Source organism: Prionailurus bengalensis, chromosome A3 (assembly GCF_016509475.1).
Source record: "Prionailurus bengalensis isolate Pbe53 chromosome A3, Fcat_Pben_1.1_paternal_pri, whole genome shotgun sequence".
NCBI lineage: Eukaryota > Metazoa > Chordata > Mammalia > Carnivora > Felidae > Prionailurus > Prionailurus bengalensis.
Window position 1 is genome coordinate 134,007,637 of NC_057354.1, and position 27,918 is coordinate 134,035,554.

Sequence of the window (27,918 nt, forward strand, 5' to 3'; positions counted from 1 at the left end):
ATTACCTTCTGAGCGGGGTGATACGATTCGCCCAAGATGGTACGATTGGCAAGAGGTGGGGCAGGGGTCAAATCCACCCTCTGTCCACTCTGCGCGCTGCCTCCCATGGTCAGCCACCTGGGGGAAAGAGGAACCTGCCTTGTCTTCACTGGTCGTCAGCCAACCCGATGCAGGACAGACAGCAAGGCTTCACGCTGCAGCACCAGGAAGAATGACGAGCCTCCTGTCATCCCTGGCTTGGAGCTTCTCAATCGACTGCCTCGTACAGGTTATGTCTTAAAACATTCTTTCCCTTACAAATCTTCAAAATAACGTGCTGCTTCCAGCAACCCCAACCGTCATCAATGAAGCGTTTGGTCTATCATGATCACCATGATCTCACACGTCTCAAGTGTTCTGTTCCACTGCAGTCATTATTTCTGATGCTCAAACTGTCCCAACTTAGGTCAGTGGGACCCTCTTCACGCTGATCTCACTGGGTTTTTTTTTTTTTATTATTATTTATTTTTTAATGTTTTTATTTATTTTTGAGACAGAGAGAGACAGAGCATGAGCAGGGGAGGGGCAGAGAGAGAGAGGGAGACACAGAATCCGAAGCAGGCTCCAGGCTCTGAGCTGTCAGCACAGAGCCCGACGCGGGGCTCGATCTCACAAACTGCGAGATCATGACCTGAGCTGAAGTCGGATGCTCAATCGACTGAGCCACCCAGGCGCCCGTCATTGGGGTTTTTAACACAAATTTCTCTCCTTGCAAACAAATTGGTAGCTTCTTGAGAAAGACCGTAGCCCTGTATCTCTCTGTGTCTTCCTGAAACAGCAGTGTGGTGCCCCATTGTGAGCACAGTAAACCCTCCATAAATACAGATTAACTGATTGACCCACTGGTCCAGATCGCCCAAAGTTCTGAGATTTTCCTACTAGAGAACAGAAAGTAGTTGAGCGCCTTTATTTTTCTTTTGCCGAAAACAAACTTAAAATAGGAACCCAAAATAAATAGCTTGGGAATAAAGTTTCTGGAAGGAACCCAAACTGGTCTATCAGCTTTTATTTACGAAATTGTGAAAGCTGTTTTTCTAAAAAGAGCTCGCTCTCTTGCCTCCCCCAATGTTCAAATATATCTTAAACTCTGGTTCGTATTAATGATCCAGAACCCAAAATCCTTCATGTGAGAGGGACTTAGGAAAATGAGGCTCCAAGTCACCGAGACCACAGCAGGACAAGACTCTGTTTCTTTCTCAATTCTAACCCCACAGCCCTTCCGTTTCCCACATCCCACTGCCCCAAAGTCACACTTTCCACCAACCCAAGTAAAGGGATGAAATGAGAGAGTCTCACAGAAAAGTCTATTATGAAGCCAGTAAGCACACGTACGTTCTGAATTTAGAAGTGAGGACAGCGTTTTGTTGTGTGCTTTTCAGTTTACTTGGTTCTGTTATTTTCAAAAACCCCGGTACCAAGGAGAAGGCCCCAAGCATACAGTGGAAGCCCAAACAGTTGGACCCTAACAGCACAAAGGCTGCCTGTTTATTAACCCTGTGTTATTCCACAAAGGGCCAAGCACAGCGAGGAAGCAAGCCGGGGGCCCAGCACTGCCAAAGGACAGCGGGGGTCCAGAGCCAACTCACCTTCAACCAACCCTTACTTCCACCTCATGTATTTCACTCGTTACCCCCAAGCCTGCAGCAGGGGTGGGACCACGTGCTGGGGCGGGACACGACGACGAGGGCGCACGTGGCAGCTGGCATGTGTCTCTAGGGAAGGACACGCTAATCCACGCCGCCGATGGCCCGTGCCGTGCCAGGTGCTGAGGATTCAGAGACGCCAAGAAGCCGACATCTGAACTGGGGCTCCAAGGTCAGGTGGCAATTTCCAAACAGGGAAGAAAGAGGAAGGTAGTCGACCCCAGGGAGCGGCGTGGAGCCTCGTGTGTTCAGAGGCTGTGAACGCTTTCTCAGGTGGAAAGCCCTGGCCTGCACGTGGCGCTCAACCCTCAAAACCATCACAGGGCAGCACAGGCCCTCCTCCTCAGGGCCATCCATGCCCACCACTAGGTCTTTTCAGTTGAAATGGGCCCTGGCCCAGAAGCCTCTCTTTACAGACAGGAGCGCAAAGCTCAGAGAGGGTGCCGACTTGCTCAAGGTGACACAGCAGATCTGGAGCAGCGTTGGAGCAAGAGCTCAGGTTTCCTGACACCCAGTCCTCCAGCATTCTCCCATCTGCTCGTCACGCAGCCACCACGCTCGGCTCTAGGCTGACGGAAGTGTCACAGTCCACCAGCTGAGCACACGTGCCAGTAACCCAAACACCAAGGGCCACAACCAGAGAGCAACGGGGGTGGGCAGGTCACCCTGACTCGGCCCATCCGAGCCCCTGCTCCTGGCCAGACCGCCAGCCGCTCCGGTCAACCCCGTCTGACACCACACATCCCAACCACCCATGCAGACAGCTCCACCAAAGGTGCATTTAGGAAGAGACATATGTTGGGGCGCCTGGGTGGCGCAGTCGGTTAAACGTCCGACTTCAGCCAGGTCACGATCTCGCGGCCCGGGAGTTCGAGCCCCGCGTCGGGCTCTGGGCTGATGGCTCAGAGCCTGGAGCCTGTTTCCGATTCTGTGTCTCCCTCTCTCTCTGCCCCTCCCCCGTTCATGCTCTGTCTCTCTCTGTCCCAAAAATAAATAAACATTGAAAAAAAAAAATTAGAATCCGGTCCAAGAGATTAAAGCCAAGCAGTCAGCTGCTTGACTCACCCCGGCCTCTCCTTATGCAAAGAGCTGCTTCCCATCCCCAGGCTGCTCTACCGCCAAAGCAGAGGAGGAGGCAGGAGCTCCGGCCAAGGAGCCCCTTCAGCCTGGCGTCCCCAGGGGTCTGGCCCAGAAAGCACGGAGGCAAATCAATGTCTGCTGGCTGTGGACTGTCGCTGCTGGAAACGTTACGCCCCCGAACTGCACGGATGCCCTCTGTGGGCAAAGCGGCTTGACCGGCCACACTACACAGCGTGCATGTGGTCACTGCAAAGTGCTCTCAGCCTTCCTCCCCTTGATTCTTGCCTCCTCGTCCCTGAAGGATACAACTCACATTACTTCCAGACGCTCCCCAGAGCCCTCCCGCCCCACTTCTTTGATAGCACAGCCAGCAGACCAGAAGGAAAGACCACTCCTGTGGTGTGGCGAGGTCCCCCAGAGTCTTCATGCCCAGGAACAAGCAGCCTTGAAAAATCAGTGGTCTCCAAGCCTCATGTAATAGCTGCCATTTGTGTAGGAAAAATTGCGGATACACATACATACATATATTTACACACACACGCACACACACACAATCTTTCACCCCTACAACTCTGGGAGATTTTACAGATGAGGAAACAGGTTCGGATACTCTCTGAATAATGCAGTCAATGTTTTACAGTAAGTAAGGCGGAGAATCGGCTCTGTGATGATACCCACATCTGTAAACCGTGATCAGTGTAAAGCCAGATCAGTGGTTCTTTAATCTTCTGTCGATGACGGACACCAACAAAAATCAGAAAAATGTTTTGATACAAGGAAAAGGTATCTTCACGTAATTTTTCATACACATTTTGGGACACAGACCCCTGTCCGCAGACCCTACCTATGCCAGGTGAGAAAGCCCTAGCCTGGGTGAGCTTTTAAAGTCCCTCCCAAATAGATACCGTGACCCTCGGTATGATTCACGTTAATACTTGGGACTTGAAGTCACAAATCCTAGCGTTCCTTCTGATTAGCTATCCTTCCATGATTAATACCTTGATCACTGCTACCAGGATTCCACAATTCCCCACCTAAATTCCAACCATTATTCTTAACCCGAAGAGAAGAGGCCACAAACCCACAAACATCTCAGAGACCTATAGGAGGACGGCCTCTGAAGGTCTCAGAGTCAACGTCGCCATGGCCCCTACAACCTCCTTAGAAAAGAGGGGCACCACGCCAGTGACCAGCTCACCCAGCCAGCTCCTCTCTCGTGTTTGAGTCAAAGCCCGATCCCATGAAAGTACCCTCTAGAGAGGAACACGTAATATCTCACTTCCTCATCCTAGACAACGCCTTCGGATATGCGTTCTCCCTACCCTCCCGAGCCAAGATGCACCAGCACCTTCCAACATCCTCCTACAATGAGGTTTTCAGCTTGAAGACTCTGAGGTTCCTCTTTAAATGCTGCTCCTACAATTCAGTAATGGGGGTTAACTACCTTTTTGGATTTTTTTTTTTAAACACACTTCCCCCAAGGTCACTTGACTCACCTTTGAGCTTCTCATGTACTGGGTCTCACCAGTCATGATCAACCAAAACCACCTGGAGGTTTTCCAAAGGATCATAGGGCTCAGCCAGATATCTAGTACATTCCCACCGCATTACTGCTTGCTTCTTCTCCACTGCGGGCCCTCATTCACAGACAGCGGTGCCACGGTCAACAGCAGAGCGGGGGAAGCAGGTCTGGGTTTGAATCTCAGCTGCTCTAATTGCTAGCTGTACAGCCCCGGGCAAATGACTACTCTGCACCTCAGTGACCTCATCTGTAAGTGGAGTTACGGACAGTACCGACGTCACAAAGTTGTCGGGAGGGGTATATTTAAGTAAAGTACTTATTTAGCATAGTGCCTGCCCTACAACAAATACTTCACGAGTGTCAGGTTTTTATTACTGTTATTATGCCTCCACTCTCCAGTTTATGAACATCAATACAGAAGCATTTTCTTTTCTTTATTGTGTGTTATAATCTCCTATTCCTTTTGATCACAGATATGGTATCAGACATTTCGTATCCTGAGTTTTTATAGGCTGGATATTCCATCATCGGTATTTTTCTTTGTGTTGCTACAGAACCATAATTCCCTCAGGTAGTAGGTCCTAATTCAGTGACAGGAGGCTTTCGGGTTTTCTCTGTGATAAGGCACTACGACAACGCAATGAGCCTTGTTGTGCATCTTCCCGCATCAAGATTTGTATTTTTCTTCATATGAACTGCCAAACTGTTTTTAAAAAACTCCATGCACCAATTTTCAATGCCACAACAAAGGGGAATACCGGTTCCACTGGATTCATGCCAATCACTGGGGATTACCGTGATTTAGTTATTCTCTCATGTAACAGGTGGAAAATCATGCCAGATACAGGACCTTCTGAATGCACGATGAAATGTCACTTCCCAAACTATTTCACAGATTTCTTTTAAACTGCTCTCTCCTAATTGTATGATATCTATAATAGAGACAATTCTCTGCATTAATCTTAAGCCCTGTATTAATTTCATAGCCATATTCTAATTAGCATCACAAATAACATGGAGAAATACACACAGGCACACAAAATTACTAAATTCTCGTTTCCTTTTGTATGGGTAAGGGTTTACGGGAAGATTAGCATTTCTTTCTTTGTACTTCTCATTTCAAGGATGTGACAAACTTCTCTAGGACATTCAGACCAACGGGGAAGAAGAGATTTCCCTCTCTCAGGAAAGAGCCCCACCACGTCTTTAAAATGGAGTCATTCTAGAGAAGGGAAAATGAAAGTCTTCCGTTGCTTCCTTCTTGAGAAAGATGAATTTTTCCACCCACTGATATGTCAAACAGCTAAAAATCCCCGCTCGCTTCAACTTCCCACTGGGGGAGCTGAAAACACCACTGGACTAAAACAGAGCTTGGGAAATTTTAGACTAAGAAAAGTTTTAGAACAAACGTAAACTGGGTGTTTTTAAGAGGTCAGTAGCAGTCTATCATGAGGGGGGAAATTACCGTAGACATTGCTTCTCAACAAACATTATAATAAGTTATAAAGTTATTAAACCATTATAATAAGCGCTTCTGCAAACCTGTACATAAGATGCACCAGAAAATACAGCTGGCTGGCTGGTCATCTGTTTTGAAAAATGGGAGTGAAGATAATATAGTTGCTACTGTGTTGTATCTACAGGGACATACTTGACACCCTTTTGGCTCAGTCCAACATTTAAAGTCGTGTGTGTGAGAGCGTGTGTGTGTGTGTGAGAGCATGTGTGTGTATGCACACGTGTGGTACTATTCTCAAAGACCAGCAGCTTCGGCGTCACCTGGGAACTCAGCAGATTGGCAAATTCTCAGGCTCCATCCTGCACCCTATTGAACCAGAAATTCTAAAGGCAGGGCCACCCAGCAACCCGTGTTTTAATAAGACCTCCAGGGGATTCTGGGGCGCTCTGAAGTTTCAGAACCACTACTCTAATGCTCAGGTTGACAAACTTTCTCCTAAAAAGCCAGAGAGTAAATATTAAAGGCTTTGCAGGCCAAGAGGCAATATTGAGGTTACAGTGTAGGTCCACGGTGAGACGGTAAGACCCATCCTTAGCTCCCTGGCTGTAAAAACACAGCTGGCGTCTCTAAGGCATCTCAAATCCCCCTTGTACATAAATCTGTATCAATCCTCACACGGCAGAATACACACTCTGCCACCCTCATGCACACTGCTCACATCCAAAACTCTAAGAGGACGGTCTCAGAACTCGCAGCGGAAACACGGTCACATACAAATGGGTATTTATTGGGCACCTGCTCTGGATGTGCCAGGCTCTGTGCAAGAACACTCAGGAAGTATATTCACGGCTGCATGCTTATCATGTGCCCGGAACCAGATCTGTCACTTCTCTTGCGTCACCTCGGTTAATCTTTATTAACAGAATTTTAAAATATTAAGATTCCCAGTCTCACATATGAAGAAACTGAGGCTCAGAGCGATTAGGTAATTTTCCTGCCACAGGCTTTTCGAGTGGCACATGAATTTGTTCCAGGCTTCTTAGACTGTAACACCCGTGTGCTCTTATCCTAAACCACACTGCCTCCAAGAATTGGTCAGTGACCTCAAGGACCTGCCTTCTAATTGAGAAGCAGAGGTCAACAGACATAGAACTATTAGAGAATAATAAAGAGCAATATTTAAAGGGTAAATAATGCCTGTTTATTAGGTACTCTCATTTCTGGCTAAGCGAGAGTCAAAACGGATTCAACTGCAAGACTCAGAATTCAGAGGTGAGGTGTGGAAGGCAGAAGAATGTCTGCACTCTCCCCAAAGATGTGCACATCCTAATCCCTGGACCTACTCCTAATCCCTGGACCTATTCCTAATCCCTGGACCTAATTCCTAGATGTCCTGCTGCTGACAAATGGGAATTGAGGTTGCAAGTGAAATTTATAAGTTGTGAATCAGCTGACTCTGGGCTGGGGAGATTATCCTGGGTCATCGGCGTCACCCAGTGTGACCACAGGGTCTTTACCTGCACAAGCGGGAGGCAGAGGACTCAGTATCGGCTGCGGACAAAACTGTGCCGTGTTCTTCCTGCACCTACGCTTGTATCTTGAAGCCCCACCCCCAGCGTGATGGTATGTGGAGGGAGGGCTTTGGGAGATAACGAGGTTTGGATGAGGTCACTGGGGTGGGGCTCTCCCGATGGGCATCCTCGAGTTCCACCACGTGAGGACACGGAGCCAAGGCAGCCATCTGCAAGCCAGGGAGAGAGCTTTCACCACAACCCGGCCGTGCGGACACCATGCTGTCAGGCTTCCGGCCTCTACAACCACGAGACACACAGGTCTGTGGTTTAAGCCACCCAGTGTGGGTGTTCTGTCATGGCAGCCTGTGCAGAATAAGAGTCACGGTGACAGGGTGTGAAAAAGACTCTACCGGCCATCGCTGGCTTTGAAGAGGGAAGGCCACAAACCAAGGAATACAGGCAGCCTCTGAAAGCGGGACAAGGCAAGGAAGCGCCTGTCCCCTGGGCCTCCAGGAAGGAGCTCTGCCAACACCCCTACTTCAGCCCCATGAGACCCATCTCGGACTCCTGACCTCCAGAGCCGTGAGATATGCTTGTTGGTTTCCTGTTCATTTCAAGTTTTTGCCGAAAGCTGTGTATCAGATCACTTTATTTCTGCATCCTCTCATTGTTTCCTCCCTTTATATGCTCCTTTCCTTTCCTACCTGGCGAGATCTGGCTTTACGCTCCTTTTTCCAGGATCTTTCTGCGGTCTCTGTCCAGTGTCAGTCTAGCAATAACCACCTCGCCAGGGTGAAGGCCACATGGACAGCAGTGACGCTCGCCTTCTCCGACCACCGTGCACGCGCTGGGTGCAGATAACGTACGTCTACCTGTAGAGCTGGAGTACTCCGCCAGTTTGCTGACCTTTGTAGTGTCCTCACACTACGTCATCCTTGCGGACGGGCACGGCTCGGACACTGTGCTTCTGTCTCAGCTCTTTGGAAAGAGGGGAAGCATCTTCCTGTGAACGCGGGAAGGTGCACTGAAATGCTTTTACAGTTCTTGGTCCGGTCAGAAGTCACAAAGGGACTGAACTTCATCTTGGCCCCTGGGGCTTCAGTGATGGCCACAAAAGGGAAGAAATAAATTTATCATTTAAGGCACTCCGTTGATGGCAAGTCGTCGTGGCAGCCATGGAAGACTAATACAAGAGTAAAGAAGGCCTACGCCGGGTCCAGTGTCGGCTTGATGGAAATGGGTGGGGAAGGGTGGGCAGGTTTTCAACAGGTACCTGGGTCAGGAGGGACCAGGGAATGGGGCCAGATGGCAGACAGCATGCAAAGACAGATACGGTCATGACATGCTGATGAAGCAGGGACAGGTCAACCAGCCCGGAACAGAGACACTGGGGACAGCTGGAGATCAGTTAGAGGTCAGATGGGGCCAATCCATGACCAATCAGGAAAGCAGGCAGGGAAGTCCCAGCCTCAGAGAAATTAAGGAACGCAAGATGGGAAAGGTATGTGGCAGGATCAGGCATAAATGGTGAGTTCTTGTTGTTGTTCTTTCAATCACACATGAAATGAGTGGTCTTCCTCAGCAAGCAGTTGCCTTAGGGCATTAAGCACTCCAAGGATCTGGAACTGGGAACTACCTGCCCCCAGAGGCAGAAGGAGTGCACACTCACAATGCTCCCGAGCGACCGTGGTCGCCCACGGCTAATCCCATCCAGAATGCGCCCCACTGATCTCTGATGTCTACTGCTATCTTTACTCACACCCCTCTACCAAAAATATTCAAGAGAATGTATTACTAAAAGCAGTTCTAGAGAAGAGTTTTCCAAGATGCTGTGAACAGTGTCAGCAGCATCACAGGAAAAGGCATAGGGTTTCCTCAGGTGACTTTTTTGAAGCAGGACAACACTGCCCTGAAATAAAGACTTCAGGATCAGTACTCTGACTTCAAAATAATTCAGACTCATGGCCTTATAATAACTCAAGCTTGGCATGATCTATTAGATGGGTAAAAAAGATCACAGAAATAGGAGGTCCCCCAAGGTCAGGCTAACAGCCTGCTGTGTGGCACCTCTGGAAGGACACAGGTTGGGTGCCCAGAGTACAATGTTAAAATTCCAGAACCAACTTCTCAACTTGCTCACGCCTCAGTTTCCTCTAATAAAGTGGCAAAATGTCACTTCGAGCAGACAGAAGGGAATGTGCAAAGGGAAGAAGGCACAAATACTGGCATGCTGGGGGAAACTCAAGTTATTCCAAAGACAGGCACAGAGAAGGGACCCCTGAGCAGGTGGCCTGGAGCCAGGGGGGACGGGGGGGGGGGGCCAGGGGTTCGGTCTGCATCTGGTGTTCTGCTGTGCTTAACTAAGTGCAGGCTTATGTTGGATTGAGGAAGGGAGTCAGTGGCAATTTCATAAGCAAACAAATCTGGAAAAGGTTAGGACATCTCCTCTCACAATCCACATTAGCATGTTAAAATCTTCAGCTAGTCCTGCCGGAGTAGACACCTGCTTACCTGTGCTTTTACCCCAATTTCCCTTAGATTCTAGAGCCCATGAAGGCCTCCCTCATCTCTCCCAGGCTCTGCAACTCCCCTTCACAAACATCAAAGTGGATAATGTGAAAACACCGCAGAGTTCTGAGCAGAGAAGTGGCATCACTAGGCTCTGTTTTTTAACTTTTGTTTTTAATGTTTATTCATTTTTTTGAGAGAGAGAGAGAGACTGAGCATGAATGGGGGAAGAGCAGATAGACAGGGAGACACAGAATCCGAAGAGGCTCCAGGCTCTGAGCTGTCAGCACCAAGCCTGACACGGGGCTCGAACTCACAGACCGTGAGATCATGACCTGAGCCGAAGTCGGACACTTAACTGACTGAGCCACCTGGAGGCCCCCACTAGGCTCTATTTTAGAAAATGACTCTGGGGCAGGTAAAGGAAGGGGGTTTGTGGCCCCCGCTCAACAACAGAGGTGAGAAAGGCAGGTGAGACATGAGTGTTACTAAATTCATACAGTCTTGCTTCCTGACACCAATGTGTTTACGCCTCCTCCCTCTATGCTTGTTGAAAGCTACAAGGCACAGCACTGGGCCAGCCTATGGGGACACACATGTCCTTCTCAGGACTGGCGGCAGTCACGTGGCCAACGTCTGCACGAGAAGCGCAGTGCTCCATTTTTATTTCTGATCAGAACAGCCTTCTCGACATATGACTTTAAAATCACTTTTGAACCTGATCAGATTATAAAATACCTTTTTTGAACTAGCCTTAAATCATAAACTCAAAAGCCCAAGGGAGCGCAGTAAAAAAGCAAAAACTCTCTTAAGATACTGTTTGAAATCTGTTGTTTGTCAACAGAGCTAAGCAACCATCTTTGAGCGATTTCTTGAAATCCTGAAGACAGTCGGTCAGCGTGCCAGACCCACTGAGGACATGTGGCTGCCTCCGAGCAGAGCGGCCTACCGAACACAGTCCTGTGTTCTTGGCACAAGCGAAGTTCCACGGAGCATCCTGGGAAGACGCTGAGCCCTCTGAACTCAGACTGCTCGTTCATAAAACGAGAACAGTTTGTAAAGACTAGCATAATGTATAGAAAGCACAAGGTTTGTAGGAAGTGTTCCAAAACATACAAATGATCATCATTCCTCCCTGTTCCCCGACTTTATCCAGGGAGAGTTAAAGGCAGGTGACCAGTTTGGATAGTGAAACATTTGTTTCAGTAAAGCTCGGTGTGGAGTTAAGTGAAGAGTTTTAGGCTCTTTGTTTTTTCCTTTTAAATAGAAAATAATTTCCTATGTATGTTTACTTCCAGTTACATGTTAGCCAATGATAATTCGAATTCCACTTCTTTCTTGCATAAAATCAGCAGTTGTCAGGTAATCAATCAATGTTTATGCAAAGGCAGGCTAAAGATGGTGGCTTGTGTTTTTGCTTTGTTTTTTTTTTGTTTTTTTTTTTTGAAGGTCTAAGAAATTTTATTTTATTTTATTATTATTTTTTTAATATATGAGATTTATTGTCAAATTGCTTTCCATACAACACCCAGTGCTCATCCCAAAAGGTGCTTTGTTTTTTATACATCGCAGAGGACTCAAGCACATCCAGATGAGGCTTTCCACTGTGGCACTGATGACCCTCTGGGCCAGCTAATTCATTGTTGGGAACTGTCCTGTGCACTGTAGGACCTTCAGCAGCATCCCTGGCCTCTACCGTTAAGGTGCCAACAGCACGCACACAAGGCCCCCACACGTGCACACACGCACCTCTCAGGTGTTCATACCAAACGGGGGGTGCAAGACCACTCTGGCTGAGAACCACTGATCTGCATCCTAACCCAACTGGATTATCTCAGAGCCAAGGAAACCAGGGCTACAAAGTGCTAAGCGAGCTGCCCCAGGGCACAACAGCAAGGGCCACAAAGTCCAGGTCCAAAAAGCTTTCGAATTCAGTCAGGACAAGCTCAGTCACAAACCACTTAAGTCCCTCCCACCTCTTCTTTGCTTTCTTGAATTTCTTTCACATCCATTTGGAATTTAGCCATAAACAACTTAATACCGGTCTAATCATTTTAACATCAATACATTACAATATATGAAATATGGAAAGTGAAAGGAGGAAAAATATCTATAAAGTCAAAATGCTAAAGCAATCATTTTTTAGCAAATTTCCCCCAAATATTTTTTATATATATACATGCACAGGGACATATGTACACACATACATACCATATACACTGTAGGTACACATACACGTGTGTATAATCTGTTTCCCTCAGAATTTCAGTGGACTTTCCGAATCTGAGATCTTAAATCTTTCTTTAGTTCTGAGAATTTTTCAGCTATTACTTTTTCAAAAATTTCCCTTTTTATTTTTTTTCATTATTTATTTTTGAAAGAGACAGAGAGAGAGAGAACGTGCACACACAAGTAGGGAAGGGGTAGAGAGAGAGGAGGACAGAGGATCTGAAGCAGGCTCTGAGCTGCCGGCACAGAGCCCAAAGGGGGGCTGGAACCCACAAATCACAAGATCACGACCTGAGCCAACGTCAGATGCCCAACCACTGAGCCACCCAGGTGCCCCCACTTTTCCATTTTCTCTTCCCTCTTCTGGAAGTCCTTTTGGGTGGATGCTGATAGTGACCCCTCTGAATCTATTTTCTGTGGCTCCTGAGTTTTACTTTACAGTGTCCATCCCTCAAGCTCATGTTCTGGCAACAGGGGGCCTCACAGACCACCCTCCCCCTTTCCTATGTGTACAGCCTGCTAAATATTTAGCAGATTTTAGTTTTTATTTCAACAATTACATGTTTTTCTACTTCCAAGCCTTCCTCTGGTTCTTTTTCACTAGTACCTTTTCTGTTTCGGTAACTTAATAACCTCCTTTGCCTTTCTAAGGGTGTTAATCATATACTCTTATTTTAAAGTCCTGTTCTAATTTAGTTTCCTCAAGTGTGAGCTCTTCAGTTGCTTGATTGGGGGCCTGTCAAATGTTAGGCTATTCTTAATAGCATTTTTGAGCACGTAGGAGTGTCTCATTTTGATGAAGTTTAATTTATCAATTTTTTTCTTTGAAGCCACATTGCCTTCTGTGTCCTATCCAAGGAGCCTTGCCCACCCCATGTTGTAAAGATGTTCTCCTATGTGTTCTTTAAACAACTTTTAGTTTTAGTTTTCACAGGTGAATCTATCATCCACTTTGAATTACTGTTTGTGTAGGGTAGAAGAGAGGGCTGTACTGCATTTGTTCTGATGGAAAGATCCAGATGCTCAAGCACCACGTGCTAGAAACACCTTCATTTCCCCAGGGGACTTCCTTGGCAACATGCTGACAAGCAGAAACATCTCAGTAAGGGTCTACTTCCAGGCTTTTTTTTTTTTTCTTAAGATTTTATTTTTAAGTAATCTCTACAACCAACGTGAGGCTTGAACCCACAACCTCGAGATCAAGGGTCACATGCTCTACAGACTGACCCGGCCAGGCACCCCTACACTTTGTCTTTTGTTCCACTGATCTCTTTGTTGGCCCCCCCGCAACAGCAACACTGTCTAGATCACGACTATCTCACAAGACTTGAAGTCAGATGGTTGAAATTCTCCAACTTGTTTTCGTACCCTGATTGCTTGGCATTTTCTGGGTCCTGTGTGTGTTTCCACATAAAGTTTAGAATCAGCTTGTCAATTTCTCCTGCAGGAATTTTGATTAGGATTGTGCTGCATCTTGAGATCAATTTGGGGAGAAAAGACAAAGTAACTATATCGAGTCCTCCAACCCAGGTACATCATACACCTCTCCCGTTTATCTGGGTCTTTAATTCGGTTTTGTAGTTTTCAACATAGTTCTTGCCTGTCTTTTGTGAAATCTGTTCCTAAACGTCCTTGGCAATTCTTGACTACGGTATCATCTTTGCAGCTGAGGTTCCCTACTGGCCTCTTCTCAATCTTGGCTTGCACTGCCCTCCCTCAGGGGGGCGAAAGCAGTTACTGGAGGTGGTGCTCACAATGGCCGGACGTGGGTGGGGGCAGGCTTGGGTGCAAGAGGCACTTCCAGACCCTTCTGCGCCCCTCCTTCCTCTTAGCCCTCTGGCATTCCCTGTCCTCCTACTCCATTCACTACTGTCGTAAAGGGAAACACCACGAGGGGGAAGGGGACGATGTACAGCCATCCATGGGCTGACTGCTTCTGTAGGTGCAGACCCTGGGCCCCCTCACCCCCTCCTCCCAGGCCACCAGCCGCGGACAAAGGCAGTGTTTCTGCCCCACTTAGCACTGGTGTGCTCGCCCACAGGCCAGCCGTGCTGTCTGCAATCCATCACCTCGCTCAGCCTCTCTGGGAGCCCTCACAACCCCCAGTCCTCCAAGGCCGCCACTTGCTTGTTTCTGGGGGAAACCACATTGTCACTTGATGACTTAAAAAAATTATTTCCAGGGCACCTGGGTGGCTCAGCCGGTTAAGCATCTGACTCTTGATCTCAGCTCAGGTCATGAACTCACGGTTCAAAAAAAGTTTTAGTCCTGATCAGACGTTACTTGGAGCAGTTGATTGTGCTTTTACGTTAACGGTATCCGAAACAAGAAGGGCGAGGACTGGAGAAGAGAAATGGAGGGGCCACGATGACATGAGTAACACACAGACCACACAACCGAGGCTGGAATGAGGCCGGCGTTCCTGCTGACCAGTCAGACAAAGCTGGTTCATGCAGGACGGTAGCTCATGCAGGACGGAAAACCCAGCTGCACTTCAGGGAACAGGAGGCAGCGCAGGAGATAGTTGGGGGTGGAAGGTGAACCACCAGGCCAGATCAGACAATTTACAGAACAAAACACACTCCTAAAAGCTAAATATCCCAAATCAACTTGATAATGCACACGCCTAGAAGAAAAGGTTTGGTTTCATCAATGGTGATCACCATCATGGCACCAGTACTGCTACCGTGAGGATTTGCACAAGGAAACCGCTAGGAAAGGATGTGTACTCACCCAGCCCAGAGATATTTATTGCTTTCACGGATTTCTTCATTTTGTAAAGAACCATCCGGTCCACGTCCAAAGCCTAAAACATAAGAGAAGTACGTAACTAAAACGTGTTTGAGCTCAGATCACGACTATCAGAGAATGGCCTTGTGAGAGCCACTCTGGAGGCCCCTGCGGAACTGTTTCGGTGGCACAAAGCCCCAGCGTGCGGCTCAGTGTGAAGACGGAGTCATCCCCATACGAGTTAAGAGTTAACCCGGACCAACTCCACTCCCACCAAGCCTCAATCCTCCCTGTGAACAAGCAAGGCTCGGGAGCCTGCCAGGGGCTCCTTCCGGACACAGACCAAGGACAGGGAGCAGGGGGAGGAGCGACGGGGGGCAGGGAGGCAGATCAGTCACAAGTGTGTCCCCACCCTGGCAAGACCGCCAACGCACAGGCCAGACCGCCCCCCAACTCAGAGGCAGCGCGGTCTTGTGGGAGGCAAACCCACTCTGGATTTGGAAAGACCGAGACAGGAATTTGTTTGGGGTTGGAAGGCATGTTCTGCCTAACCCTTTTCTAGCCTAGATTTCTCTTCCAGAACCAGGGATAACAATTCCTACTTCGCCGGGTTGAAGGATTAATTAGACACACCTAAGTCTTTAATATTCCTCTATGACGCTCCATTTGCTTTCACACCTTAACAGACCAACCACTACACGGCGGTAGCATGCGGCCCTTACAACGCCTAGCACGTAGTAAGTGCTCACGGAATACCTGCTCAGTGACTGATCAAATCAGGAGTCTGAATTACAGCTCTACTTTCACAAAAGACACAGGCGTCAAATTTCCCTTTAACCCAACTGAACACCCCAGAAGAGCAACGTGTCACTTTCAGTGGTGACAGGCGGAAGAGAGCATCTGTAACCTGGGATAGTGACACCCATCACGCAGGTTACCGTAAAGAAACTAAGAACTCCAGGGCAAGTGCTGAGCCCCAAATCTGGTACACACTCGATGACGTTATTATTACTCATCGTGAGATTTAATCACAAAACCCCGCAACAGACTGTCATCAGAAACAGAGCACTCGGCCTCAGAGCAACAGCACAGTCCTTCCCTGCCAGGCTTCCCGAATCACTTTCCATATCAGCATCCTAAGCCCTATTCGAAAGCGACAAGGACTGTTTTAGCAGAGGCTAAGAACAGATGTGATTGGTGCTGACAATTACTAAATAGAAAAATGATCACCAGGCAGCAGTTGACAGAGTGGTTACAATAAAAAGAGAAACTGTATTTTAGTTTTTAAATGTTTGATTTATTTGGGGGGTGGGAGGGAACAGTGTGAGCAGGGGAGGGGCAGAGAGAGGGAGACACAGAATCCGAAGCGGGCTCCAGGCTCTGAGCTGTCAGCACACAGCCCGACGCGGGGCTCGAACTCACAAACTGCGAGATCATGACCTGAGCTGAAGTCAGACGCTCAACCGACTGAGCCACCCAGGCGCCCCGAGAAGTTGTATTTTAAAAAGCATTATTTTCTGATATACTGGAGGAAGACGTAGGCATGAACGGCCACAAAGATGTCGGAATTTCTCGTAGAGAGCTAGCTCTTATTTTCCTAGGTCATCTCTCATCCGTTCCAGACCTTCCCTTGAGATGTGAAAAGGGATTTGGAAAAAGTACATAACCAGTGAACTCTCTCCCGAAGACTCATCACTTTCTACTCCCCAGTCTGCCACCCAGCAGGCAGTGCCCTCCAGCGTGTGCACCGACCTGTTGGGTTCTACCAGGGGCCGCAAGAAGATGGGGTGGGTCTGCTCAGGGCTGGTTAGAAACACTGGCTCCCGAAGCTTTATCGACCGCGTGTCAGAGAGTACGACAGTTCAGTGCACTCATCACAGCTGTGGAAGGTCCCGACCCCCACGTGAAGGGCCATGACTGAAAAACACATTCGATCTAATCGACATCTACTCCAGCACTTGGAGAGAATTCGGTCGGGAATCGCGGCTGCACTCAAATAATTAAGCCTGCTCCTCCTCCTGAAGCTTCCCACAGACAGCAGAAGGCAGCCCCCCAGCCCGGTTAGCCTACACGGTAACAGAAGTCAGCCAATATTCTCACGAAGCCCTTTCTGCGGGCCGGGAGGAGGAGTGAACGGAGAAAACACAGCAGAGAAACGCGGAACACGAGTCCGAGGGGCCACTCCCAGCCCACGACGCTGGCGCTATTTCCGCACGTCCCCAGGATGAGGCCTCGACTCCGTAGCAGCTTTAAAACCTCCTCACGATCTGGCCCCCATTACTTCTCCAGCGTCGTCTCCGGACCCCTGCCCCGAGCGCACCTGAAGTTCCGTCCCAACGAACTCCTGCAGCCCCTCCCAACCTTCTTCCTCCTCTTTATTTCTAACACTGTGTGCTCTTCCCTGCCTCCTCTTGACCCCTTAGTTTTACCCCGGCTTTGCGAGTTGACTTGGAGGCAGGTCCTCCTCCTGAAAGCCTCCTCAGACAGGTTAGGTACTCACCCAGACTTTTCCCGGAACCCTGTGCTTACTCAATAGTTCGCCTGATGAAATTTAGTGAGGACCTACTATGTGCTAAGTACTAAGTGAGGTGTCCCAGACACAACAGGTGAGCAAAACAGGGCCACGCCCATGCCTGCATGGAGTTCACAATGTAGCAGGATAATGCCCTAGAGAAACACAAAGCCAGAAGCCCAGGACTCTCACGTAACTGTTTTTCCGTTTGTGCCGCTCACCTCAAGACCCGCACTTCCTAGCCAATGTACCTACAACAGCACGTGTCCACTGAGCCTGGAAATACGGCCAGCGCCACACAGTCAAATGATAATATTTTGGACATGTTAGGTTAAAGAAGATATTAATACGATTAATTTTATGTTTCTTGTTACCTTTTTCAGAGATCTCCCGTAAGGGCAGGACGCTCTCCGCTCGGTCCCCAGTGCCCAGCACAAAGCTGACACGGGACGGGACTCAGAGAGCAGCTCCGTCCGTGACCGTGAGACCAGAAAGGCAGGCAGGGACACAGAGGCCGGCGAGGGTATCCGGCTGAGCCTGCAGACAGTGGGCAGCTACCGAAGGTTCTCAGGCAGGGGAGAATGGTGGGCTGTACTTGAAGGTCACTCAAGCCACAGTGGGAACAATGGATCTGAGCAGGCAGGAAGTAGACTCAGGGAACGGATACCCAACAAGGAAGGGCCCGGCTGGGACCCATGATTAGGAAGCCATATGGGACTGGTACAGGGCAGCAGACATTCTGGAAAAGTCAGTGTGTGCCCAGGGAGATCTATTCGGCCTCCTCAACTGAGTTTAGCCCTCCAGGCTCTGGCACTCCCACAAATGACAGAACAATCTTCTGTCCACAGGGCTTTTGCTCAAATGTGCCGAGAAAACCGTGGACCAGACTAGCCCTATCCACCTCAGTGCGGAAGGCCGACCACAGATGAAATAGGCTTCATAACACCGCTCAACGCTGGCAAGTTTCCTCCCACGTCGTCCTGTGGGGCACACCCCTCCCTGATCTTTTCCTGCATAAAGGTCTTGTAAAAATAGGCCACCATATGGAATATTCTACCTCTGTTATTAAAGGGGATGTGCTGTTTCCTGAACTCAGGGGAAGAGTGGATAAACGGTAACCGCTGCTTTTCTGCAGTCTGTTAAGAAGAGCCTGGAAAGAAAGGTAAGGTAGGCGGAGAGGTAATTTTAAATTAAAGCTGCAAGAGGGAAAAGCAATTACCTCCCCACTCAAAACCACACCCTTCATTACGGAGCACATTTACAGATAATTAAGATTAAGCTTGGGCAGGAGAAGTCGGAATGATTAAGACTGAGTGCTAGAAATAGTCTTCCGTCAATTATAAATAAAAACAGCACTGGGAAACCTGAAACAACAAAATAGCAAAACTGGAGAGCCTCAAGGAACCGAAGGGGTCCACCAATCGGGCTGAGATCCCTAACGGGGGCGCTCCCCCACACCCGCCCTCCCCAAAACTACCCGAGCTAAAGAGAAGGAAAAAGAACGGCCACCTTGGTCAGAATGTGTGTGTAAACACTATAAACACAGGCAAAAGCTGAACAGCCACTACGGACCTAGGCGGGGCCGGCACAACAGCTAACGCCTGGCCAAACCCCATTAATCCTGAGGGCCTACACTGCAGCTGACCCTCAGTTTATAAAACATGTTTCACAGAGTGAATTTATCACATAAACAAGACTGTAGAGATGTGTCTCAAGATATTTTAGAGGAAAATAAACAACGGTTTCCAACCATTCTAAAAGCGCCTCCTTTGATCCCTTGGACCCTTGCATGAAGGGCCAGGGTTCTGGTTCATTCCTGCGAGCAGCTCCCCGTGGTCTCCGCGGCTCGTCCACGGACGCCGGCTCCCGGGAGGGCGCAGGGGGCGTGAGGGGAGCCCTCCCAGGAGGGGACACAACACCGTTCACTCTTTTCCTTCTTCACACCTGTACTGTCCAACAGGGCAGCCGCACAGGAATATGGAAGATAAACTACAATTTAGTCAAGTAAAAAATCCAGCTCCTGTCTCGCCACCTTTCTCCGGAGCCGTAGCCCCATACGACATACCGACTGGGTCTAAACACGCCGCCCCTGTTTGCTCTTCCTCTGTTCCTGCAGACCCCTCCGTGCACCATCCCCTAACGTTCCGGAGCCCCTGGCTTCATCGAGGGGGGCCTCTCCCTCCTTCCCCCATGGGCAGTGCACAGATGTGACCGTGTGACAGCTCTTCTCCCTCTGGAGGGCTGAGGTAGTGTTTGTCCCCAGAGCCTACAGGGAAGTCCATCCTGGCTCAGAGGCACCTACGTCCTGATGCTGGATGGTGGAGGCCAAGTCCACGGTCTGTCTGAGGAGATGAGCCTGGGGCAGGTGGGCACCTACCGGGGGGCCGGTTTTTGCGTGGCCACGTGCTAAGGATCCGCACAGGTGAATGTTTCCACTCGACAGGACAATGAGGTGGGGGGGAACACTAGCTTTGAATCCCAAGGAAGAAATCTCCCCCGAAAGAATTCCCCTCTTCTGATTAAGAGAAGAGCGTTACCAAAGGGTTTTACTCCAGAGATACGATATTTTGAACTTTGTTAATAAAAAACTTGTGGAAATTTATTTTCTCTCTTATTATGTAAGCACCTATATGAGACCCTCACTTTTGCCTCTAGGCCTGCAAAGCCTAAAATGTTCACTGCCTGGCCCTTCACGAAGTCCGCCAACCCCTGGCCCAGAAGATTCACACACAGGTTTCTCCAATCTTATCGGCCAGCCCAGTCTCCTCTTGGCACAGGACCAGTTTGGCCCCCCAGTTCTCAATTTGAGCCAGCAATGGTGGAGAGCAGCCGGCTTCATCCTGGGAACCCAAAGATGGCTGCCATGGGGGAGGAAAGGCCAGGAGACCACGGTCTGGGCCGCCGGGGAGGCATGTTCTACTCTGCCGTCCCGTCATATCTCCCTCGTTCCTTTCGGGAAAGGCTGACCTGAGGGGAAATGACATTTTCGAAAGACACAGACCAAATAAGAAAACAAAGCGACACCCAGATCTGTGCCCCCAAGGATAGCTTTGCCAAGGAAGACTCACGCGGACATCTAGACGGCAGCTTCGTCTCCTCTCCCGCTTGACATTACTTTTGAAGTAACACAGGACATTAATGACAGTGTCAGATATTTCCAGAAGCCTTCTGGGAAGCGCAGCAATGCACTGTGGCCTGCAGGCTCAGTGTAGAGCCAGAGCGATAATGGATCTACCTCCTCCTGGGAATACAGCAGAGGCCTGGGGAACAGCAGGTGTCACGAAGAATTAGGATCAAGTAAATATGAAGCTAAATCAAGCTGCGTGAGACACGTACGCATCAGGGCACACCAGAAGGTCACGCTTGGTATTCTCTAACGCAACTGGGGTCACTCAGAGTATACACACATCTGCACCACAAGGCGAGGATGGTCGTGACCCTCTTCGAAAGAGCCGAAAACGGGACAAACCCACATACCCGGTGACGGTAAAACGCATGAACCGCTGCAGGGAGACAAACGTTACCCACCCAGAACATAAACGAATTTCACAACAATGTTATGCAAAAGAAATAAGTTGCAAAAGTATGTCGGCGGTATACGACCGTAAAAGTGGAAAGTAGGAAAAACTCGATGATGTTGTTCCTGTTTAGGAACGTAAGTGTTGCTGATGCAACTACAAACAGAAGCGAGGAGAGATGTTGATGGCCCAGATGGGCCGGCGGCTCCTCGGAGGGTGCTGACGGGAAGGCAGGCGAGCGCTCCTGGAACGCTGACGGGGGCCAGGGGTCAGGAAGGGACAAGTGATGGCTGGATGGGTGTTTGCTCATAATCATCCTATAAATTATATCTCCGTGTGTGTGTATGCATACTAATCTGCATAAAAGTAAATTTAAAGCCTTCTCGATGGAAAAGAAATTAAAATCAACTAGAGTCTGGGGGAAGAGCCAGAAAGGCTGCCAAAATGACAATGCCTCACAGGGCACTTTATTAGCTCAGCATTTTGGTCACGCACAACGAGTGAAAGGAACCTAGAGATCGGTCCCCTCGTCCCCTTTCCGAGCCATCTGAGAGCAGACAGCACAAGTTGGTAAGCTGGAGACAGAGGTGCACAAGAACCCAGGTCAGCCGACTCCTAAAGCAGGCCACCCTTGAGAACCAGCAACCAGAAAAGACAGACTTCTTTCATTTTTCTCCATCACGTTTTTACTCCTCAGAATGTCTCAGATTCTGTGCCTAGGTGCCAGCACCAGGGGGGGCAGCCAGGTGAGCATTGATTCAGAGGACAGCCAGCCCCCTCACCCAACTGCCAACTGCACCTTGACCATGTCTTCAATCGCAGGTACTTGCAATAGATGCGTCCAAACCTGGGGGGGTTGTCATCAGGGAGAGGGGTGCCACCACACCCGGCCCGTGTACATGTGGCTGATCCTGACCCATGTGGGTATATGTGGCACTAAGAACAAAAAAAACCCACAATAAAGCGGCTTCCAAAGATCGAAATGCAACAGACCTTTCTCAAAATTCCATCTTGGGAGGTAGGAAAGTACAAGGTAATTTATTGAACCAACTGAGCCCGCGAGCCTGCGCATACACACTCAACTGTAAGCAAGAAATAAACTTTATAAACTAGAGAGGATAAGCAAGTGTTGCATTGTATACACAAACTGCGTATATAAAGATACAGGAAACAAATAATCTTTGTTGTCTCAGGGAAAGTTGGGGGACTTTTCGGATTTTTCTACTTTTAAACATATCAACATGAGTACGTTATACTTGAAAAAATTTTTAAAAGGCACTTCAATATCCTACACGGCTATCTTCTTCAGTTGTTTTCACATCAAATAGAATTTAACTCTGAGCACAAAAAAATGTGTCAAAGTAACTGATGAAACAATAAAGAAAAATACTCAAAATTGTGTCTTTCCATACACAAGTATATACACAGAACAATATCCTGGAAGACACATGAATCCATCCCAATGGTTACTGAGGAGACAGAAAAGACAGTGAAGGCAGGCTCATTTTTTGGTACTGTTTGAAATGTTTATGCAGGATTTGTGTGGTTAGAAAGATATAATTGAAGACAAACAGCTCTCTGAAATAGAAAAAGGAATGTCACTAACCCAACCTGACTGGCTGAGACGGTGTGGCCCCAAGCACTCTGATTACGGCCATCAGTGGCCATCAGAGGCTGGACCCCAGGAAGCTAAGAACTCATAAAACATGAAAGTCATTGAAGGTCCCGGGACAGATAAAAGATATAAATACAAATCAAAAGAACAAAGGCATGGGGTGGGGGGGGGGGGCGGGCGGGGAGTGATGGTTTGAAACACAAAACAGAACTGGAGTCTCCAAGCTGCTCCCAGCCATGGCAGCTGAGGGCATCACTGCCCTCCCTGGTCTTCCAGAAAGTACGCTCGCCAGAGGGGGCAAAGGGCTTCACCAAAGCAGTTTCTCTCCTTCTGTCCCCGTCCAATTGCAGAAATACGTCCCCATGTCCTCCCTCCTTTCCACACAAGTTACGTCTACAAAGATGTTCTCAGCAGGACTTTGAAAGAGAAAACAATAGGAAAGAGCCCCAAATGCCCAACCAAGGAGAGTAACTGCACAGACTACTGGGCATTCACACGATTACATTCTAGACAGTCGTCACCATGACTGAAGTGGACCGTGTCATACACAGACTACGTGACAATGCTGTGTTAACAAAGGAGAGCCTCAAGCTGGTAAAGTTGGAAGAGCCAAGTACCCACAGGCCCTCCCATGAACCCCATCACTGGAGACGTCAGCCGGGAACTCAGGCTTTTACTAGATCACTCTTCTAGAGAGGCAGAAACAGATGACAATGAATTCCAGCTTTATAAAAATGCTTTACATCCTGATTTCTTACTTCGGGGGAAAGAGCTTCTGGGAGATCTGGGGGAGTTGACAAGAGAAAGGAGAATTTTGGCAAGCCAGCTACAACACCCCAGCAGCCAAGAAAGGCAGTCCTCGTCTCAGAGGCCCTGGTGCCCCGTTCCCGGAGGAGGGTCTGGGCTGAAGTCCCGGGCACCTTCAACAAACACGGCACCCCTCAGTTCTGCTCCCCTGGATGGACTGAAGAGCCCAGATGCAAGCAGGAAATGGGCCATCTCTGGGGAGCAATGACAAACGGAATAGGGGCCATCATACCAGCAGATGTCTGGTATGCAGGGCTGAGGCCACTGCACAGGGCCAGGCGGTGGAGGCCTGGTGATACGGAAGCAGCGGGAGAGGCTGGGAAGGTGACCTTCAGTTGGGGCTGAGGTCAGCCTTCCACATCTGTCCCAGTTCCAGAAGACAATGTAATCACAGGCCAGGCTGATTTCCCCAGGAAACAGGGTTAAGGCCACGTGACCTCCACTTCAGTGACATAAACAGGAGAGAGGGGACGTGAGCGAGCGGTTTTCTCTGGGCCCCACATGGAGCCAGGGGGTGCTAAGTAGGACTCTGCTTCCGGGGCGCAGGGGGTCTGCCCGCAAACCAGCATTCACACTCACTCTACGGGTTCTGCCCCCAGCCTCATGGCTTTTAGCATACTGGCTCCTCTGTGCCAACTGGGCCTCTGATGGGGGGCGGGGGGGGGGTCTTTCTGCTGTCAGCCGGCTGCCACATTTGTGTCTTATGAATTCTTTCAAAAAGTACATCTTGTAACTGAAACTAGACTTCAGGTAACACACGCATCGAAAAGGGGAAAAACCGGAATTCCCTTCAGGCCTCCTCATTCCCTTTTACCACCGACATCCCAACTCCACAACGTCGCCTCCGGGGAGACACCAAAAAGGAGCGAAGCCAAGAGAAGGTGCTCTCAGTTCTGGTCTCTCAGTGCTGGATCCTTTGGAATAGCGCAGTGGTTGAAAGTCACTGGTTTTTTTCACCCGACAGATAAAATTCTAAACCGGACTCCGCATATCAACAGCATGACCTCAGGAGAGTGACTTCCCCTCACCGACCTCGGTTGTTTTCCTCTGTAACTTGGGAATAAGGCTTGCTTCGCAGGAGAAATCATCGGCGGGTACGGGATCTGTGCCCTGTAGGCGCTCCGCCACGGTGAGCTTTCGTTAGTGCTCCCCGGGGTCTCCAAGGGGTCAGATCCACACTATGCCAAACAAGGGGGCCGTTCAGGAACACCATCTCCCCAGGACTAGGGCAATCGCTAGGATAAATATTTTCGGGTCTGATAATGGTTACGGTAACAAGGAAAAAAAAAAAGAAAAAGAAGAAAAATACCTGTGTAGCTCATGCCAACCTTTCACTCCCGGTAATAAGTTTTTCCCCCCCGTCAACATTTAAATTCTTCCAAACACTCCCTGGTGTGTTTCTAACTCCCCAAAGGGGTGACATGGGCAAAGGCAGGGCCATACAGCAAGTGACACAGCGGGGTGCTCTGGGCCAGCTTAGTGGAGGGGGTCACCTGTCTCCTCTGGGCTTTCACACACAGGGTCAAATGGGGCAGAGTGGGCACAGGGGAAGCTGATAAGACGCCTGGTGTCAGCCCGTCCCCTGCTCCCCCACCCGGCAGAATCCTGGGGAGCCCCGCTTTCCAAGCAAAGCCTCCAGGCAGGCTTCCCCTCTCACACCTGTGTCAGTGCAGCACAGGCCACCCTCTGTGCCCCCTCCCCCCACAAATGGCCACACCAAGGTGCGGGAGCAGGACTGGGTGGCCCACAGGCTCCGGGCGTGTTCCCAGAAGCGAAGTTACTCAGGTAGAGTTGGCGGCCCCGGGTAGAAAGGCCAGCAGCAGACAAGCTACGCAGACATCTATAGTCCCAAGAGTCACAAAGCACCTGACATTCCACAGAGCACTTTCTTTTAAGTTTATTGATTTACCACGTGTGTGAGAGTGAGTGAGACGGGCAGAGAGGGAGGGAGGGAGAGAATCCCAAGCAGGCTCCGCGCTATCAGCCCAGGTCCAACACAGGGCTCGATCCTACGAACCGTGAGATCATAACCTGAGCCAAAATCATGAGTCAGACGCTCAACCAGCTGAGTCACCCCGGGGCCCCCCCAAAGAGCACTTGAAGGATCCACGACTTTACACGATATTCACAGCATCTTGTGAAAGCACTGCCAATTTCCCCAATTTAAAGTAGAAGAAACTGACTCAAAGAGTTGGACTTGCCCTAAGTCATTTATTTGGCCTTGAACTAAAGAGTTCAAACTGGGAGAGTTCCGGCAGACTGAGAGGCAAGCTTCCAGGACTATGTGGTCCCCGTGTCGCCCTCCCTCTAGTTTATGGCCGCTTGGCTTCCAGGGCCGGGAAGAGTGCATGGGACGCTCCGGGGACTTGTGCTGCTACCTCCTGTCAGGTCTGGGGAAAACAATCCCCCTCATCCGCCTCTGCCTCAGGCTTCCCTTACGCCCTTCGCCCAGCCCAGGGCTAGAACCACCTGGCACTGCTCATCCTTACCAGGGATGCCACCCACTCCCACTCACCGAGAAAGGCGTCTCCCGGGCCGTGTGACCGCCCCACTCCTGCCACCCCAGCTGCGCCGCATCTGACCTTCACCGGGAGCTCAGGCGAGGCCCACCTAGACCGCCTGATGTAAGCAATTCTGGGGTTCCAGAACCTTCCCACGGGCCTGAACGCCAGGGAATGGACAGAAGGCAGGTGATGGTGTGACACCGCCATTTGCCCATGTCCAGGTTGCACAATCCATCCTTGGGGCCAGCTTTAAGGGGAAGATTCAATGACCACTGTCCCAAGTCTTGCCGTGTCTTGATCCTCCACGTCTCAGTTCCTGTTTCCCATCCCAGAGACCCGGCCCCGCTGCCCTACGATGGAAAGGGAAGTAGGGACGAGGAGGGAAACCCAGATTGAGGAAGGGAGAAGGAAGGAATGGCCAGGCGTGTTCAGGCCCCAAATGGCCTGCCACCTCCAAAGCCAGCCTCTAAATGCAGCAGAGATGGTTTCTGGAAAGAAAGGAGGGGGGGCATGCAAATGAGCCTGACGTGCTAACCAGAACTGTTCCCCTTCCCCTACTCTGGCACAAAGGCGTCACAGTGCCCTCCCTCTGTCCATGGCTCTCTGCCCCCAAGTCTGTCATCTCCAGAACTATCCTCTTGTTCTGTCATCCAAGAAGTGCAGTGACGGGCAAGAGGGAACATGAGCAGGAACCACCAGGCGTTGTTTCCTGCAGCCCATTTCACCCTTCCGACCCAGGTTTATCGTGAGAGCCACTGGTACAATAAAGGGACCGTGGGCTCAGGGGACACAGACTGAGCTATAGTTCCCACATCCCCACACACAGATTCCTTATCTCCTGGGCCTCGGTTTCCATATCCCTAAAACAGGGAAATAACATCCATTTGATATGGCTGTTGTGACGATTATTTGCTAGGCATGAGCACAGCACCGGCCACTGGAAACATCTGGGTTAATGTGAGGGAGGTCCCCTCCCACCACCCCAACGGACGGCACAGCAGACCAATCAGGTCACCTGGTCAGGGACCGGCTCTAGGGCAGGATGGGACCACCGTGGACCTGGGTCTTGCTCTAGCTCTCCTCCAGCTTCACCCCTCTCCATGCATGGTAAGGTCAGAGGGCCGGGAGCCTGCATTACCCCCTCCTAGACTGCACCGCGGATACCCAGCACCCCACCACCCCCTGTGCCAGCAGCCTGAGTCTGTGTGGGTCTTTTCCCTAAACTTTTCCCAGATGGGTTTAACCCCAGACCCAAAGGGTAGCTGTCTATGGGGAGAGGGTGGACAGAGCTTGGACAGGAGGTAGCCCCACACAGGTGTGAGAGGGTGACGCCTGCCCAGAGGCCTTGCTTTAGAAGTGGGGTTCCCTATACCAAGGAGTCTACAGGGTGGGGGAGCAGGGGACAGGTTGACACCAGGTGTGTGTCTGCTCCCCCTGACCTAGAACTGGGGTTCCCTACTCTGCTCCGTTTGACCCAAGGACTACGCAGAACCCTTGAGGGCCCAGGTGCGAGAGCTGAGAAGGTATGCAGAAGGTTAGCATCAGCACCCACTCCCGGCTGCAAACATGGCAGGGCTACCTGGCCAGTACACGCATCAAGCATCAGCACTCATTTGAAGAAAAGATGCCTCTGCTAAGGACACAGACACAATACTGGATCCCACAGCCTACAGGAAGGACAGGAATCCACAAAATGGTGCTGTGTTCTGACAGGCACGCAAGCCACGGAGCAGGAAGGGCTGAGAGCCAATGGGGAGCAGCGTGGGGGCAGAGATAAAGGCCCCCCAGAGATGCAGATGGTCTTGTCCTTTCTATGAGCGTCTTCAGACAGCACGCACTCACCTAGGAAGCAGGAGTAAAAGACAGGACAGAGGTTTGGGAAAGGCTGGGTGAGGAGGGGCCCAGAGAGCATGACCAACTGGCAGCAAGGCCATGTGACAGGGCCAGACAAGGCGGTGGGGGCAAGGCCAGAAGTAGGGGGAAGAGGGGCCAAAGGCAGGGCAGCATCCCTGTCACTGAGGGGCAGTAGGAGGACAGGACACGCAGCAAAAGGCACAAATGGCTCTTGGCTGAGGCAGCTCAGGACCTTCTTGGGCTTCTGTGGGCCGTTAGAGGCTGTTTATTTTCAGTATTTGGGGATGTAGGCATTTCTCCCCAAGGAAGGGCTTCAGACCATTAGTTTTACTTTGTCTGGTCTCCACCCAAAGAAAAGAAAATTCAAAACCTCAGTTAATAAAA

At 49.9% G+C, this 27,918-nt stretch overlaps 1 protein-coding gene across 8 annotated transcripts in view; it reads right to left on the reverse strand.

Moving 5' to 3' along the window:
* The window catches only part of ASAP2 (ArfGAP with SH3 domain, ankyrin repeat and PH domain 2), a 171,575-nt gene that overhangs the window by 93,938 nt on the left and 49,719 nt on the right, over positions 1-27,918 (reverse strand). For all 8 annotated transcript variants that reach the window (XM_043604562.1, XM_043604561.1, XM_043604557.1 and 5 more), the window contains exon 2: positions 14,728-14,800. In XM_043604562.1, coding sequence (XP_043460497.1) covers positions 14,728-14,800 — 73 coding nt within the window. The remainder of the gene's footprint in view (positions 1-14,727; positions 14,801-27,918) is intronic.